The 18,957-nt window shown below is 38.4% G+C and overlaps 1 protein-coding gene across 2 annotated transcripts in view; it reads left to right on the top strand.

The window, feature by feature from the left end:
* CWF19L2 (CWF19 like cell cycle control factor 2) overlaps window positions 1–18,957 on the top strand; it is an 85,213-nt gene that overhangs the window by 43,775 nt on the left and 22,481 nt on the right. For both annotated transcript variants that reach the window (XM_071803755.1, XM_065831732.2), the window contains exons 11-12: window positions 2,104–2,229; window positions 3,466–3,603. In XM_071803755.1, coding sequence (XP_071659856.1) covers window positions 2,104–2,229; window positions 3,466–3,603 — 264 coding nt within the window. The remainder of the gene's footprint in view (window positions 1–2,103; window positions 2,230–3,465; window positions 3,604–18,957) is intronic.

Raw genomic sequence — 18,957 nt, 5'->3', positions numbered from 1 at the left:
TGCTTTTGTGCTTGGAAGGGGCTTCCATGAGGACTTGTTCTGTAATTTTTCTGGGGACTGAGGTGAAGGTGGTTATCCTGTTGTTCACCAGGTGTTTCTTCTTTGTTTTTTTGAAGGTGACTGTATACATTTACCTTTTTCCAGGGACATCTGTCGATCACCACTACTTTTCAGATGTGATAGGGAGAGACCTCTTGTGCAGCTTAATCAATATGTGCATCTCATCTAGATCCATAAACTAGTATGTTTCCCATTTGCTTAGGTGGTATTTAAGTTGGTTCTGCTTTCCTGCAGGTAGTACAACTGTCCTCCAAACTCTGCTGCTGGGCACTGGGGCTTGAGAAACTTGAGGGTAGACCTCACTGGTAGAGGCTGGCAAGGTATCAAGTGTCTTAGCCTCTTTCGCCTTTCATGTCCTTTGTCACTAGGCCTTTCCTCTCTTTCAGCAGTGGACCTGTGCTGTCCTTGCTTGTAGAAGCATACCCAATATGCTCACAGAATCCCTTCTCTTTGTTCTTTGTGTCTCTTAGTACCTTCAGCTTCAGCTGTGGTTTTCCTAATTCTGTGCCTGCATGCCTGGAAGGTGCTTCTGTGTTCCTCCTGGGTAACTCTTCTCGGGTTCCACTTGCTGTTAAAAGTCCTTTTATTTTTGTTAGATGTTCCCCATTTAGCCAAATAGCAGATCAAATGGACCCTTCTCATCCTCTGTGAAAGTTGTTCTTGTAGACCATCCAGTTCTTGTGGACACCTTTGTCTTTCATGACCATTTCCCATTTCCCCTGGGATCCAGCCAAGCAGACCCCTGGATAAACTGAAGTCCATTTTCCTTCAGTCCAGGGTTTTTCTTTGTTCTGTTACTTGCTTTCTTCCTTTCCCTGGCAATCTTAAGCTCCACTGTCTCATCGTTGCTGTAGCCAAGGCAGCTGCTCACTTCCATGGCTGTTACTTTGTTCAGCATTTGTGTCAATACTTGTCCTCCATGTACTCGAGTCTGGATTGCTTGTGCCCTACTGTGTTGCTCTTCCAGCAGATGAACTGCTGGTTCTGTTCCACCATGAGGACCAAGGGTTAGTGTGTGACAGCTTCCCTTGTTGCCCTCTCCTCTTACCTCACATATCCAGCACCTCAAGAGCTTGGTTTAGTCAGGTTTCAAATATATCTTCCTCATGATTCCAAATTGCTCTTGGTATGTAGAAACAGTACCTAAGTACCGTTGTTGTTAATGTGAGACTGAATGTGTGTGCCATACAAATGCAAATGATTTATTTGGCATATATCAGGTAAATGTTTGGTTTTGTTTCCATATATTTCAACACACAAACAGATGATGTAAACGTTGTCATTTCTGCCTCATCTATAATTTAATTTGACCTAAATAATCGATGTACATCTACTCATCTGTTTCTTTTTCACTATAGAGAGATATATTTATGTTGAGCTGTTTTTATCTCCTATTCTGCATATCCTAGAATCAAGATTAAAAAATTTTTAGTGTTACATTGTGATAAAAGTGATCCATGACTAATGGTCGGTGCAGTGCAGGAAAGAAAAGTCTGATCTAATTCAATATGTTGAAAAGCAATATCTAATGTTTTGGCTAGTTTGTTAGCTAAGTTTTGAAAAGAAAAAAATCCACTAAAGAAACAAAAAACCCCTGATGTCCCCAGTTCACAAAAAGGCCAGATGTGGTAATATTTGGCAGTTTTTCAGATGGTTTTCAGGAATACACTGTTATAATCATGGTAGTGTATATTAATTCAATATTATCTATTTAAGTCTTCAGGAATATATTTTATTTCTTCTGGGGATGAAGCTTTATGAGAAAGAACCAGGAATACAAACTTAGTTCATTTTGGGAAGGTTTTATTAACACTGCATTTAGCTACCTGAAGACATTTTTAAAATTGTGTTCTTTTTGAATGTGGAAAAGAATACCTTGTGTAAGGTAATACTGTCTGCTTTCAATTACAGTGAACACACACAATGTAAAGAAGCTCTTATTGAATCTTCAGGATTTAAAACATTTATTTAGTGTGGATTAGGTGTTTCTTTTGGTTTTGTGTGTATCATCTGTTTTAAAATACATTTTAAAACCTGACACAGGCTTCAGGCCGTCAAGAAGATGAACAAGTGGTCCTTGTCAGAACAGATGGAAGTGGAAGGGCATGGCCTGTGACCGCACCAACTGAACCGCAAGAGGCTAAAGGGGGACGGAGAAAGCGACAAATGGTAACTTTTACAAGTGTATTACAGTGTAATTCTGAAATGATTTTGTAGTTTTACTTTTATGATGCCATTATGAATCTGAGCATCTTATCAGAATGTCAATAGGTAGTTAAAAAGTCTCTTTTGGAAGATGATTGTAATTAGGTGTTTGAGTACATATTTATTAAGCATATATTAAGTTTATATTCAGACTGTGTTTCCCTAGGGATCAGTTTAGGGCTTATTTAAATGCACGTTCAAGGAAAAGTTTTTCCAGTTATCACAGTCTCTTAGCCAAGTAGTTTATATTACATAAAGTTATGTAAATAGTGCAGATTAGTAGAGGTGAATATTTCCAAAATAAGAAATATTTTATTGGGATACTCAGGTCTTGGGAGCTAATTTTCATTTTATTTTCTCCTGATCAAAAATACTGCTGCTCCTGGTAATAAATACTATGACCTAATCTTTGCAAAAAAGTGCTTTGGGGGACAGTGAGAAGCTCATAGTGTTTTATTCTTAGGATGTTTGCTTGCAACAGTAGATAAACTAATATTTCTATCATCTTGGGAAAAGAGGAGATGACAATACCTCATATTTCTAGCAAGTATGTTTTTGATTAGTAGGACGGCTCAGTTTGTAACACTGCTGTGGAGGAGTGAAAGGCACAAGAATGTGAGGAATTGTTTGTCATCTTGCTGTTGTTTCCATTTTGGAAAATGCTCTCTCTGCTTTATGTTGATGACTGTTCCCTATGCTCCTTCAGGATTTAGTTTAGGCCTGCCCTAAAGGGCAAACTCTGTTCTCCTGTACTCTCTGTCTAAGATGGCAGCATTTCCCAGCAGAGGTATCACATTTATACATATTTTTAGTAGTGTCTGTGACTTGACAATTGAAAAGCTTCTGTAAATAATAAAGTTTACTTTTTGGAATATTCCATGTTTCTGAGTTGATTGACTGTTTCAGTGAATTACCGTACACCTTTCTGAGTTGTAATGACGTACCTGTGATAGCTTAAGGATATAAAGGATGTAGCAGTTGTGGGAAGAGGCTGTATTTTTATTTAGACCTACTAATGCAATTGAAGAAAGAGAAAGCTGGTTTTTTCTTTCCCTTAGGTCAAATGAAGCAGCAAGCCCAATTGTTTTAGATGTGGTTAGTTTGATTTCTGATTCTTTAAACATTTTGAAATTACTAGGATCTGATTTTTATAGTTGATCTTTCTCACTAGGTTAATATTTTCAATATGTTTATTTCCAGGTCCCTACTCATGTAGATAAAGAAAGAGTAAGGTATTTTCAGGATGATGATAGTATGGACCTGAAGGATTTGGTCAAAAATGAGAAGATGAGAACAGCAGAGGATCAAAACTCACTCTTCATGCGTATGGCATCAAAGGTAAGGTGTCACATGTATGGCTTTTAAATCGAGAATTTTGTTATTAGAAATATCAGGGAGGACATGAGGCCTCAGTGCTCCATGTATGCTACTTTTGGTTGAGAATACTGATTGTCAGGAATAATAATCAAGTCTGTAGTAAGATGGTCCTGGTAGATGTTGTTGAAGTGATGAAAACCTGAATGCATGGAGAAATGGGGTGAGTTCAGGTCCTTCATAGAAGTGATTGTGCTGTTCCTCTGCCTGTAGAATTTGACGCTTCTGAGGTGAACACTTTTAGAGTGTGTTGTACATTAATAGATTACTTATGCCCAAGAAAACAGGTTTTCCCCGCATTAGCAACAAATAAAAGCCACATTTTCTTAGTGTTTAGAATGTCTTTTCCATCTAGAAGTTACGAGTGTCAATGAGATATGAAGCAGACTACCTGAAATACTATCAGGATGTCCTGGATGATGAGATAATTCATGCTTGGAGGCCACACAGATTTATACATGATGGTTCTGTGAGTGGTTCTGTGGTTAAAGGAGTGGCCAGGTCACAACAGATACTGCAGAGCAAATGGAATTATTAATTTCTGTCATCCAAACTGAATAATAAAGGATACTTTCTGTGCTTGATATGGAAGTGTTTGGCAGAGGTGATTTCCAATAACTATGGCATCCATGCTTCATATTTTACCAGATTACTGCTCCAGTATTTTGTGCACTGCTGAGCAGGTTTTGAAAAAGCTTGCTGGTATGGAATTGCTGTTATCACAGCCAAACTTCATTTTTTCCATTTATCTAGAAGGCAGACAAGATCCCGGAGAGCACGTTTTGGTTGATGGTTGTGGTATTCTTTTCCTTTCTCTCCCCTCTCCTTCTCTCCTTCTTTTCTTTTCTAATTTATTTTTATCGTTTTTATTTTTATTATTTTTATTTTATTATTATTTCATTTTATATTTTTTCTCAAATCCTCCTTCTTCAGGTTATACTTGAAAGAATCAGAAAAGCCGAGATAGTGCCCAGTAGAAAATATTTAACCTAATGCTATAAAGCACCTGACAGGAAGTTCTTCTGGAGAGATTGTCAGAACTGTAGAAAGTAGTGTGGCTTATGCATCTTCTCCTTCAGCTGCTTCTGGTAGAAGTTCTCATTTTCTTCCACTGGCATACTAAAAAAATGGGTGCCCTTGGGGTCCAGATAAATAAATGTGTCTTGTTGCCAGTATTTGATTTCCTTCTTTACCTTCCTTTCTAAAAAAAACCCACAAACACATAATACTTTTCTACAAAACCTGTGTAACAGTGCAAACTATTAACTATAATTAACTAGCATATATGTCCTGCAAATATTTACAGGTAAATGAAAATGTAGGGACACAGTAAAGATCTGTACTGTCTACATCATAGGATAATAAGAATAACGAAGACAAATGGTTGCCATTTTCTCAAGGACCTTCCATTCCAAGTGGAATGGAATTTTAAAAAAAATCTTTAACTCAAATCTGGGCATCGAACAAGGGTTTGTAAATCAATATTAACATGTCTTTCTGAAATTATCGATGTACTCAATTTGTCTGATTTTAGTCTGATGTTTTCATGTGTTTTCTTCCACTGAGCAGTTTACAGGATTGCTTTTTTTGCTCTGATTCTTTCCAGAGATGTGAAAATAATACCAGACTAATTTGAATTTCCTGATTTTGGTAATAGCAAATGTTTGCAGTGCCCCTATGGAGTGGGGAGTACTCTCAAAAAGAGAAATATTTTTTGCTTGGATTTTTTCAAACTCAAAGGCCATTTTGACTTTCTGAGACACATGTGCATTTACACAGTAATGTACTTGGCTTGCTGTGAAATTACTAAACTTCGTGAGAAATATTGTTTGTGTATTCACATATTTATTGATTTCAAGTTTTTTCAGTTCGAGCTGGAAATAACGCTTGACTCTTCGAGCATATTCAGTTGTCCTTGGTTTAGTTTTGGGGTTTTTAACATTATATTAATTAATTATTGATGCAAGGAAGAGTAGCAAACTCGAAGGGAGATCAAAGGTTTCTCTATTATTTAGTTTTACAAGCCTTCAAAGGGAAAATTCTGATATTTTTCCTTTCTATTTCTTTTTGTTCTTTTCTTTTTATCTATTCAGTTTTGAAATGCTGTGTATTTTCCAAGTTCTTAATGACTGAGACACTTAATGCAAGAGCAGTGATACAAGAGATTCACTCAGCCCAGTATTCTGTATCCAGTAGTGGCTGCTTAGGAGAAAGAGTGTAAGAACAGGTGACATTTCCAATGATGCAGCCTTCATGTATTTTCCTGGCCTTTAGCTATTTGGAAGCTTTTATGGTACCTCCTTGTTGTGGTTTAACCTGGCAGGCAGCCAAATGCCACATAGCCACTCACTCAAACCCACCTTAGGGGAATGGGAGAGAGAATTAAAAAAGTGAAACTCTTGAGTTAAGATAAATACAGTTTAATGGGACAGAAAGGGAAAATAACGACAACCATAATAATACTGCTACTACTACTGCTACTAATAGTAATAAAATACACATAACAAGTGATGCACAATGCAATCACTCACCACCCACTGACCGATGCCCAGCCCATCTCCAAGCAGTGATCCCCACACCCGGCCAACTCCCCCCATTTTTTGTTCAGCATGATGTCAGATGGTCTGGAATATCCCTTTGGCCAGTTTGGGTCAGCTGTCCTGGCAGTGACAAGTTCTTGACTTGCTGTAAGCACTGCTTAGCAACAACTAAAGTATCAGTGTGTTATTAACATTATTCTCATCCTAAATCCAAAACACAGCACTATACCAGCTCCTAGGAAGAAAATAATCTCAAGCAAAAGGTGGACACTCCTTAGCTGGTATTTCTCTCTGCTTTTGGTTTATGGATATTTCTGTTAATTGGGGATTTGTCTGAAGATCGCCTGTTACTTCCTTTCGGTGACTGCTCATCTCCCATTCCATCATCTGTACCTATTGCTAAAAGGTATGGGCTCTAATAATTGATTTTGAAGAAAACAGAAAACTAAATCCTGTATGCGTAACATCTTTGGTTGGCATTCTTGTAACTGCAGCCAGTTCCTCCAAGATTTTAGTTACTTGCACCGTAAGGGTTTCCGAGACAGTGAGTAATTTGACCAGTTTAGGAATGGTGCAGAAATAGCCTGGCTCAGTGTACAACTGTTTTAAAAAACGATTCTATACAAATGAGGGTGAAATTTGGCAACTGAACTTGCATTCATGTTGTAGAAGAAAGCGCAATATAGTATTTAACCTCTATAAACAGGTAACTATGAAGAACTAGGAGTCTGTTTAATTGGGAGTTTAAAATGAGTACCTAAAGAGAAAATGCTTGCAGGTTATGAGAGACCTTCTAGTACACAGTGCTAATTGCACATGTATGCAACATTCTAAGGGAGAGAACGCCCTGCTAAAATGGGATAAAACTTTATTTCGTTGGTTTTATTTAGAAATAAATCCAAGGGCGGGTGAACGAAAAAGTAAAGAGTTTCTGGAGTTGAAACAAATACCAAATCCAGAACCCAGCCATTATTTTGAAAGTACTTCTCATGTCCGAGTAAGGAGAATGGAAAAGAACTTGAGCTTAGCAGGCTTAGAAGTAAGCTTTGATAAGAAAGATTGAAAAATTATCTTCCGGGAATTACTTTAAGTAATTATTTTGAGTTTACTAAAAGCATAAAACTACGAGTTAAACTCATTGGAAACAAGAATCCCACAAGAATGTGGTGTTGAAAAAACCTGACCAAGGTATAATTAGAGCATTTAGGAAAGATAAACGAGGTCAAAGCATTCCTTTTGCATGAACCATTATTTACAGGGAATCAAGAAAAAGCTATCTCCAGCTAACAGTGTCAGTAAAATGACTTTTAGCTCAAATTTATGGAAATCCATTGTTTTAAAAAGAAACTTGAATTTGAGATGAATAGTAATAAACGACTGAAACTGAATGGTCATCACTTAAGTGGTCTGAAAGAAGTCAGGAGTGATATGATGAACCATGAACTGCTGAGTGTAATCTTTACTCCTCCTGAGGAACAGATGATGGCAAGTATAATGGCCATCTTGAAAAAGAAAACAGTGCAGGAGTAAGTGGTTGGTTTTTATTACAAAATATTACAAAACCAGTGGATTCATCAGGAATCTCTTGTGTTCACCACATACATAAACCTTCTGGAGGAAGGGACACTTTATGACCTGACGATTTGTTTTTGTTACAGAATTATTAAGGACTATCAAAAATAGAGGTCACTGTAAACTGTAAGTTAGAGAATTTCAAAATACAAAGCTGGGATTTTTCTAGCATTGTGAAACTTTTATCTGAACTGATGCTTAAGATTCACTTCAGAGGGTTGCTGGAGAGATGTACATATTTTAGTGGTGTGAGTCATCTGTCCTATTTTGAATGCTGTCTGACAGACACTATGGGTATAGAAGGAATTAAGATTCAGACACAGGAGATTACGCTATAGACCTCTGAGATAAGGAGAAAGAGATCCCACCATAGGTATTGAGGCAGTAAATTCAGAAGAAATTCAGGGTTAATGAATGCAAAATAATGGTGATTGTGAAGCTGAGTGAACTGTGCATGTACAACAGGCTGTTTCTGCCTGACTTGAGAGTCATTGTGGATCTGCAGACATCGTCTCAGTGCTGGTGGGACTGTGGAGAAAAAGAGAATTTAGGACATACTTAAAATACTTAAAACGTAAGGCTACTCTGGTGCACCCATGGTGCACCCATACTTTGATGCTACCCAAGTTTGTAAATCATACTCAGTGGTCAAAAATACAGAATGGTACCATTTGAAAAAAAAAAAAACAACACAAAGTAGCCCAAATTTCATCAGCTTGGGAAAAAGGCAGCTGTTAGACTAGAACACACAATTCACTTAAAACTGTAATAGAAAACAACTAATTTTGTTTCTCAAATGTGAAGTGGTCACAGAGCAGGGTTTAACATGAAGGAGGTTTGTGGGCTTTTTTTGTTTGTTTCTTTTTTTCCAGTGGAGAAGGAAATTGTAGAATGTGTGCTGCAGAGCATGAGACGCTGTAGAGACCTTAATTGTGAGTGGGAGGAAAAAGGATACAGCGCCTTTGTGAAGTTCTGTTTCATTGGTAAATACTGAGTAGGGAGATCTAAATAGGATTTTGCCTTAGGATTTCCATAGAGAAATGCTGAGAGCTGCAGGTGTGTAGCAGAAGCGTCAGTTCTACGTGCCTTGCTGATGCTTTTCCCTGTACATTTTAGCCATTGCTGGAGATTGATTTGGCAACACAAACTGGTCACACTGGGTTAGAGCAAACAGCTGTTTAGTATGCTTCATTCTAAAGGTTTCTTTCTTATTGTTTTAGTTTTTGTTTGTTTGTTTTGTTTAAGGATAAAACTTTTAATGATGTTTCAAGAATGTATTGTGTTTTCTGACTTTAGCAACAGCTTCATTTTAGTTTGGGAAGGCTCTGAAGTTCACAGCATTACAAGATCAGTGTTAGTGCTGAAGTGTTGGCAGGAGTCTAAAAAATTTGAGTGTGATTACAGATATTCTAGATGGTTTCTTTATGTACTTCATAAACCTGTGCTACAGAGGGTATCTACATTACGGTCTGGGGCTCAGTGAGACAATCTTTGAAAATCTTGCATCTCTCTTAAGTAGATTCAGCAAGGTGTGTTTATGTCCAACAGGAAGTCTAACAACCAAACCTCTTTAGTCAGTTTTGGTTTGATAACATAGTACACAAATTTAACACATACATCTTACTCTTTGTGCCTTCATTTGAGAAGTGGAAAATAAATATCCGCGAAAATGAATGTATAATATTTCAGAACAGCAGTGGGAGGAAACTGCTGAAAGTCACAGAATCACAGAATGGTTGGGGTTGGAAGGGACCCCTGGAGATCATCCAGTCCAACCTACCTGCTAAAGCAGGTTCACCAGAGCAGATCACACAGGAATGTGTCCTGATGGGTTTTGAATGTCTCCAGAGAAGGAGACTCCACAACCTCTCTGGGCAGCCTGTTCCAGTGCTCTGGCACCCTCAAAGAAGTTTCTCCTCACATTCAGATGGAACCTCCTGTGCTTCAGTCTGTGCCCATTGCCTGTCATCCTATCATTGGGCACCACTGAAAGGAGTCTGGTCCATCCTCTTGACACCCACCCTTGAGATATTTATAAACATTGATGAGATTGTCTGTCAGGCTTCTCTTCTCCAGGCTGAACAGACCCAGCTCTGTCAGTCTCTCCTCAAAAGAAAGGTGCTCCAGAACCCTAATCGTCTTCGTAGCCCGCCACGGGACTCCCTCCAGTAATTCCTTGTCTTGAACTGGGGAGCCCAGAACTGGACACAGTACTCCAGATGTGCTCTCACCAGGGCAGAGTAGAGGGGGAGCATAAACCTCCTGCGACCTGCTGGTCTCATTCATTTTATCAGTCTGAATGGCTTTTGTTGAGTGATTGTTGTGGATTTATCTCAGTAGTCACACCTAAGAAAGCAACCCACTGCAGACAAAGCAATTGCTTTTAAAGAATGAAATATAGGGTATATTTTTACCAACAACCTTCCTTTAAGTATCTGTATTGCACAGTTCTCGTTACGGTGTTGTTTTTGCTTTCATGAGCTTTAATGTCAAACCTGATGCCAACATAATTTGCAGGAAAATGGATGTGGGGTGGCTCATCCTTAGGTAGACTTGGATGCCTCTTTTCAGCTGAACAGAAAACAAACTAAAATTTGTTTGAATTACCAAAAATACATATTTTTTTTAAATTCTGTTGCGTTCGTTAGTTGTGTTAAAATTGCTGGCTGCTCGCCTGAGTAAAAAGAAAATTTAGACTACAAACTTAGGGAGCTTCTGCTACCATAATATAGCCAATTATGTCTGGGGATTTTTTTTTTTTGTTTAGAGCTTCTATCTTATGGTCAGGTTCTATTTTTCCATGTTGTCTGTATCTTGTTCAGCCCAGTGAACGTTCAATGCCTGGCAGCAAGGTGGCTCTCCAGCCCTTACAGCTCTTTGGTTATGCAGTGTGATCACCCTTATTGGCACCTTTAATCCAGTGTGAATTTATGAGCGTGAACAGAGGAGCCTCAGCGCTCCGTGTCTTCATCCCTCCGTCTAGTACAGGCTTGTGCGGTGGGTTTGCTTCTGCTCCCGTCATGTGGTGTAATTCCCCTGCAGCTGTGGCAGTGGCCAGCTGTGGTTACCACTAAGTATACGGACTGCAGCACTATAATTTCCTTCAGGGGTTTTCCCAGCGCTTTTATCACTTTCCCAGACTGTGCCAAAAAGGAAACTCCAACCACACGGCTGTTGAGGACTGAGGAAATGATCGCTGCTCTCACACATGGAATGCAGTGAGAAAGACAGACCAGTGTATTTTCTGGCTTTTACACAGCTGAATGCTCTGTTCCACAGCAATGTTACTCTCCTGATATTTAGTGTTTTAATGGTATTTCAAATGGTATATGGGCTAGTAGTTATGAATCTCTGAATATAATGACATAATTGCGGTTTTGTAACAGGAGACAGGGATGTTGAAATAGATATAATTTATGAAAGGATTTACTTTCTTAAATGGGACATGGAAGAAATGGTAGTACGTAGACCCAAAATTTCTGTCCATGGAATCTCTGTCTAATCCCATTGGCAAATGAAGGTCGATATAATTTTATCTCATGCCTGACTCCCGCTCAGATTCGCAGGCTGAACGTGTGTTGTGGTCAATGCATATGCGTCCTTACGAATCTTTTTCCCACCTGTAAAGTTTCCTTTTCTTAAGGGCTCCATGAGATCAGATCGAGAAAATATGCCATCTCCTTGCTATTTGTTTGCCTGTTGAGCCTATGTTTTAAATTTAGATCAAAAGCAAATTCTGATTTACCATTCCCCTTTTGCTCATTCTTCTTTTTTCTAGTAATGGTTCTAGTACAACCCTGTTGTACTTGAGGCTCTCATCTCCTGTTACTTTTTGTCTTCTGTGCACAGCAAGTTGATGTGGGCATCAGTTACCTCAAGCAGTTTGAAATAGACCCTTTGCTACGGTGTCCCGTGCATGTTCTTATGTCAGACTTCTGAACATAATGAAAAAGCCTCAAATCTTTAATCTTCAGTGGTGAAAAAGCTTTTTTTAAACAAAAAATAAAAGGCCAACAGTGATATTTTTGATATATGGAAGAAAGCAGGCCTTAAAGTCTAATTCTTTCATATATCACTGTTACACTTAAAGAAAATAAGCTGTTTGGGGTTACTGTGTTTCTACTTTTTTCTTTCTTCAGTTTGGAAAGCAGATTGGGTTCTCACCGCTACAGGAGTATAACTATAGGGTACAAAAAAGTCAACAAAATAGTTGAAAACATTTTTTTTTCCTGCCAGTTTTAAAGTCTGAAATATGTGTGAAGTCTTAGGTTTTCACTACTGAGAGCTTTAACTAACCTGTCTGTAGTTCCTTCTGCCCTTGACTGTTGTAAGTAGTTCAGTTTTCCCAAATTCATTCAAGGCTTATGTAATCCTTTCGCTTATGTCAATAGAAGTTTGTGGGTGTGTAGAGACTGATTTGTAGAACATTGCCTCAATAGAAATTACCTTCTATTTGTACACGTAAATTCTACTAAGGCATTTTTTTTTCGTTTTGATTATGTTTTACTGGAAGAAAGTGAGAAGAATTAATTTGTTTTGCTCATCAAACCATTTAAATTTTGACCATAAACTCGTTTTCTTTATAAGTCTCTGCAGTAATCCATAACATTAGTTTAAGCAGTGAAAAATACAGAACTATATTAGAAATTCTACCTGTCATTTATGGATTTAGTGAAGAGATATGCTGGTATTACAAGTTTGTAAAAAGTGAGTTTGCATGGCGCCTTTCCTTGGTTCTGAAGTCTGTAAAATGGAAAATTGCTTTCAGCTTTATCTTTTTGACTTGCTGTGCAAACCTACCTGTTGCACATCTTTGCATTTCCACCACCATAAACCAAAATAATAGTCTAGAAACATTTTAAAAGCTAAAGTGAAAAAAGCAGGATGTTTCTGCTGCTATTGTGTAATAAAGTCTTTTCTTCTCTTGCTTCACGTAGTGAAGCCATTCTAGCACAGGATTTAATAGACGTGATAACATCTAACAAAGCTCTAGTGCACTGTTGCTTTTTACATTTACTTGAAGATCTATACATGTGCATGGTTTGCTATAAAAAAAATTATGAAAACCCAAGAGGAAATAATTTCAAATACCTGCATTATGCTACATGTCAGTTCAATACACTAAACGACTTTCTGTGAATATTGTGTGGACACAAAGCTGTTTCTGGATGTGGACACACAACCACAGCAGTGACAGCTGGGATAGGAGAGAAAACCTGGGAACAGGAGCAACTGTGGAGAAGCAGCCCATAATAAATGGCCATGTAAGCATTTGGCATTCTTAATGAATTATGTTAACATTCCAAGATATGTTGCAAATAAAGACTTGCCCACAGCTGTATTTCCTTTTGTGTAAGTTATGGCCTTGGGATAACTGTAAAGTTAAATGCTAATCACACTTTTAACAGCAGAATTCTGTGACTGAATGTATTTTGTTTGGCTTTCATTTCATTGGCTTGCATATAAAGTTTTATCTGTCCTAATAACTAATCATAGCAAAATCAACAGTTTTCATTTCAAATAACTGAAGCAGAAAGGATTGTGGTCCCTAATCATTGCACAGGACTCCGCTGTGTGTTTATTCCTTGACTTCTGCTGCTCAAAGGTAATTCTGAACTACCTTGTTCATCAACATGATTCATAATGTTTTCCTGTATGTGTCATGGGCCTTAAAAGCACGCTGTGCGTTGATAAGTTAAAATCCTTTGATACTGTGTGTTTTAACTTACTATTTATTACATATTAGAGAGCAGTGTAGAGGAAAGGGACCTGGGGGTCCTGGTGGACAACAGGATGACCATGAGCCAGCACTGTGCCCTTGTGACCAGGAAGGCCAATGGCATCCTCGGGTGTATTACAAGGGGGGTGGTCAGTAGATCGAGAGAGGTCCTCCTTCCCCTTTACTCCGCCCTGGTGAGACCCCATCTGGAATATTGTGTCCAGTTCGGGGCCCCTCAGTTCAAGAAGGACAGGGAACTGCTGGAGAAGGTCCAGCGTAGGGCAACAAAGATGATGAAGGGAGTGGAGCATCTCCCTTATGAAGAAAGGCTGAGGGAGCTGGGTCTCTTTAGTTTGGAGGAGACTGAGGGGTGACCTTATTAATGTTTATAAGTATATAAAGGGTGAGTGCCATGAGAATGGAGCCAGGCTCTTCTCAGTGGCAAACAATGATAGGACAAGGAGTAATGGGATCAAGCTGGAACACAAGAGGTTCCACTTAAATTTGAGAAAGAACTTCTTCTCAGTGAGGGTAACAGAGCACTGGAACAGGCTACCCAGGGAGGTTGTGGAATCTCCTTCCCTGGAGACATTCAAAGCCCGCCTGGACACCTTCCTGTGCGACCTCACCTAGGCGTTCCTGCTCCAGCAGGGGGATTGGACTAGATGATCTTTTGAGGTCCCTTCCAATCCCAAACATACTGTGATACTGTGATTTATTACCCTGGAATGATAGGTTTCTGAAATGCCTATATGCTGAATTATATGTTGAATTAAGCCTACACGTTCAGGTATCTGTGGTCACAGGGAGATTGGAGTTGTAATAATGCTAACATGATAAAATTCTACCTTGACTTGGCTTGAGCAAATGCTATTTGAGATCAGGAACTCTTTTTTCTGAGCTGAAATGCTAAATGATGAATAAATGTGACTGTGATGAGATATATCCATATATCGCTCAGGTTTCTATTCTAAAATAATAGTTTGTTCTTCTTTATCACAGCTTCCCAAAATACATTAAGAGACAACATTCCACAAATATTAACTCTGTCATTTAAAGTTGAAGACGTCAGTGTTGCCATGACAATACAAAACCAAACTGATACGTTTTATACAATCTATAGACTTTTTTTCACAAATTTTCCAAGCAGATGCACTTTTATTAGCTTATATGGAAGTAACTTTTAGCTATGATTGCGTTAGCGAGAAAACAGAAAAAACAGAAGTTCAATAGTTGCATACAAAATAGAACAAGAAAATAAGCAGAAAAATATGTGTACAAAAGAGCTGAAAATTACCCATGCTAGAAGAAGCAGGTATATTTTGTTGCTGTGCTAATTGTGTTTAAGAGAATTTCCTGTTTCATCCCCAAATTTCAGAGGAAATTTGAAGAGGAAAAAGGTGTGCTTGGGGTATTATGTAGGGATAATCTCTGATGACTGGAGTTCTGTCGCTTGAGGTTTCCTTTCAGTATCACAGCGACATTAAATTCTTCAGTGGTTCCAAAGGGTGCACCCAAAGAGCAAGTGGCAGCAGCGGAGGGAGAAGCAGGAGACACAGTGTGCAGCACCCTTGGGATGGAGGGTGTGGGCAGCCAGCAATGTGTAAGAGCCAGTTTAAAAGGAAGCTGTGAGATACTGTTCCATCAGTCTGAACACTTGGCGGAAACGTGAGGCTGACCCCAGAGTGTACCTGACACAGACCTACAGGAGTTGTTTTTGGAGTGAGCCCTGTGCAAATGGCTTCAGTAACATAAAAAAGTGGAAAAAGACACGAATTATTTTATGAAAATAATGTTATATAATGAAATCCTTAGTGAAATATATTCATGTTATTCATGGTAATTATAATGTTAAGGGTTTCATCAGCAAATACAACATTGTAATTTTTCCCTCTCTCAATTAATTCTCATGTGTGCCTAGTCAGATGCTGATCTCTTTCTGAATTCTGGTGAATGGTTGGTGCTTTCTCTCCTTGTTTGGCATGTTGGCCACATTTGCACCTGTTAGATCTGTCCAAATGAGATCCCTAAGGGTGATTTTTATTTGCTCCTGGAAGAAGTTTGAATGCCTTCCCCAGCTGCTCTATAAGCGTTTATGTAATACAGGCCTTTCTTGGCCAGGGCAAGCAAAACTGTGCTGCTGTCCCTGTTGGTTAAATCAAAACTGCATCCTGGTTGTGGAAAACAGATCCCCTGTTAGACGGGTGGTAGAAAAGTCTCAGTTGTACAATGACACCATGAGGTATAGGAGGCTGTGTCATTTTGCCTGGTGCTAAAAGTCCTAAAGCAGCCTGTGTATTCTCTGGTTAACCAGTGCTTGCCAAGAGAGAAGGAAAGGTTGGAAAACAGATGCACATGCAAAGGAAAAAATGTGGTAGTTGAGCTCAGAATGAAAAGGTAGAATGAAAAAGAGCAGACAAGGGACTGTGGGGATGATCTGTCTTCTTATGAGAACACCAGTTTACGTTAGCTCTTGGTTTTGGCAAGCGTCTGATAGAAACAAGGCCTTCAGGTGCATTGTCTTTATAGATGTCTGAATTTCTGATATTAACTTTAGGCTGATCAGTGACGTTTTTTTAGGACATTCCAACTTAAAACTGATATATCAAAGTGACTGCCTGCTTCTTTTCTGATCTCTGTGTAGCACCTGAAATACAGCGAGTGCAGCATCCAGCACAGTGAGGGAACTAAATACACAACTTGCAGAATGCATTGACTTTCACATTTAACAGGTGTGATGCTTCAGCTGATGCAGAACAGCAGCTTTCCAGTAAATCTAATACATCAGCATAGTTCCTTCTTTGGATTTGTACTTAGCTCTGTCTTTTATATGGAAGAAGATATGTATTAAATAATTCGGTTTTTCAGTGGTTACTTGCTTTCCTTCTGGCATTTTGGAGAACACTCTCTTCTTGTTCTTTCCATTTCCCTTTAACTTGTTTGGAGAAATTTTATTATAGCTAAATAATGCAATTGGCAGAACACACTGGGCACCTTATTGTAAAAGTAAACTTTTTGAAAGAGAATTTGAATTTTCTTCCTGAATAACTTTTCAAAAGACCAATATTTAGAGTAGCAGTTGAGTACCCTCTAGTCTGCCATAGTAGCAGCTACATTTTATTTCAGTTTTGACACATTAATATTTGGCATTTGTAGGATATGAGGGATAATAATATTTAAGGGATTATAACATTTAGGGGATTACGCCCTTGAAAAAAAGGTTTTTTTCATTGCTCCTGGCAAATAATGTGTTAGTGATGTTCATTGCTATTATTGCAATATTGCAAACTAAATGTCTTTAGTAGTGGTTTCTTTGTTTTTAAGGCATTGCTGAACGAATTTTCCCACTTGTATTCATGCCGTATCTTATTTCAGTAGGAACACACAGTTCTTGCTGACTGATATTTTTGCCTGGTGTTGGTTTCTGTACTTCCTGAACTGTTTTGAGGTGGGTTGGAAGGACACTGTGACAATACAGGAGTTGCAAAGAAATTCTTATTCCTTACATGACTGTTGTTTTTAGAGGTGAAAATATATCCCATTTTAACACTCTTTTAAAGTCATCTAAAGGATGTGATAATACATGGCAAGAAATGAAGATTCAGGGACAGGGTGACCATCTGTAACTTGGTCTTTTTGTCTCAGAACTGCAATATAACAGCACTGTGCATTGATGTGCTAGACTTACGACTTGAATAAAGGTCTCATAAGCTTCTTAAAGGTGTGAAAAGGGGGAAAGAAATAAGCCCTCATTTTTCAACTTTGTCCTTGTCTGTTTTTCTTCAGCGAGGGAAAGGTATAGTGCTTGAAGAACATCCAATTGGACATGAGTTATTAATGACTAGGCATCTTTTATTGCAAAAAGAGATTGAAATGTTTAAAACACCTTTTTTTTTTTCTTAGACCCTGATTGTTTCAAGCACTTATTTAATGTCTTTGAAGCTGGGGTGTTGGCTTCTTGAATTGCCTTGCATTCCTTATTATCCTGTTATTTGTTAGTATTGCAATGGAATCTATACTTTTGTTGCTGGTAGAGACTCTGTGGTAGAGTTAATCTGAACCTGATCTGTGAATGCTCCTTGAAATATCCCTTTACTTTGGCTCCTCTCCCCAAAATGCTGCATTGCTACTTAACTTTTCTCATCCCTTCACTTCTCCAAAGTAATCATGTTTATTTTACTTCCTTTCCCAGTGTGCTTCATCTAATTCTGTTGAGTGATATATATTGCATCTTAAACCGTAAGTGCAATGTTGTCTGGCTCCCATGGCCTCTAGCTGCATGAAGAACTCTTCTACATACCAATTGGTTCCAGGAAAAATCCAAAGTTTTGTTTAAGACTCTCCACTGACTTACTCTAGTCTGAAACACAGACCTTGGGTGGGATCCAGGCTGTAGTAGGAGCTTACACATTCCACTTATGTATGTAGACTGTTTAGTAATATTAGAAGTGAAGGTATGGAGAAATACTTTCTTAAGTTCTTTAGAAAGTTAATCTTTACAATCAAGACTTGTTAAGTCTTGGTTTGGGCAAAGTGTCGTGGGATTTTTTTGTCATCAAAATGAGAAAAAAAAAAGCTTGATAAAGCTTAATGCTGTATAAATGTACAGATTCAGTGAGTGTTGAAGCTTAGTGAAATCTACTCTCACTTGGGTTTGAGTCCAGTGACCTCATGTTTTTTTTTTTGCTTTCCTTCCCATTAATTGTCTCTTGCTGCTGTTGCCGTAAGGCCACCTTCTTACCATGTGCTCTGTCACCTTCAGTTCCTCCGGTTCCTCTCTACAGACTCCATCCCTGCCAAGTATCATCTGGATGAGATGTAGCCAGTTTGTGTGGGTTTCCACTGTTAAGGTCCTTTAAGACACCACTGATCCTCAAGCATGTCTTCATAACAAATTCAGTATTTTCAGAGTTCTCTTTTAAATATGGCACATTTAACTAAAATGTAGCAATTAATGAGCAAGCAAAAAACCTGTGGGTCATTCAGTGTTGTTTCTGGTAATGTGCTGGTTGTGTTTGTTATCCTTATCTAGCAACAGCTGTATTCAAGAAAGACTAAATATTGAAGACAAAGACTGTTTTCTCCACAAAATAGCTTAGTACTGTTGACTAGGTAAGAATGACTATTGGCATGTTTTCACAGAACATGAGGTGCAGAATCGTGGTCTAGTTATTTCACAAGAGATGATTTGGTGGAGAGTGATAGTTGTAATAGGAGAGGAGGAGGAAGGGGAAGACTACAATAAAATATATGATAATATATGATTTTTTAAAAATTTGTAGCCATCGAAAGCAAGCTGAAATTATGTCAAGTTAATACCGAAATACTTAGTCCTTAACTTGAGATGGAATATATTATAGTACTATACTCTTCTTACTACTGTCACTCATCTATATTTTCATACCTGTGCTGTCTAAGATTGCGTACGACTGCTCGCAGGAGATGTACCTGGTGGTAGCAAGTACTGCAGGTGCCATATGGAAGGAA

Source organism: Patagioenas fasciata, chromosome 1 (genome assembly GCF_037038585.1).
Source record: "Patagioenas fasciata isolate bPatFas1 chromosome 1, bPatFas1.hap1, whole genome shotgun sequence".
In the NCBI taxonomy this organism is placed as follows: domain Eukaryota; kingdom Metazoa; phylum Chordata; class Aves; order Columbiformes; family Columbidae; genus Patagioenas; species Patagioenas fasciata.
The sequence above is the reverse complement of the archived record's forward strand: the minus strand, read 5'-3'. Positions and strand labels throughout refer to the sequence as shown.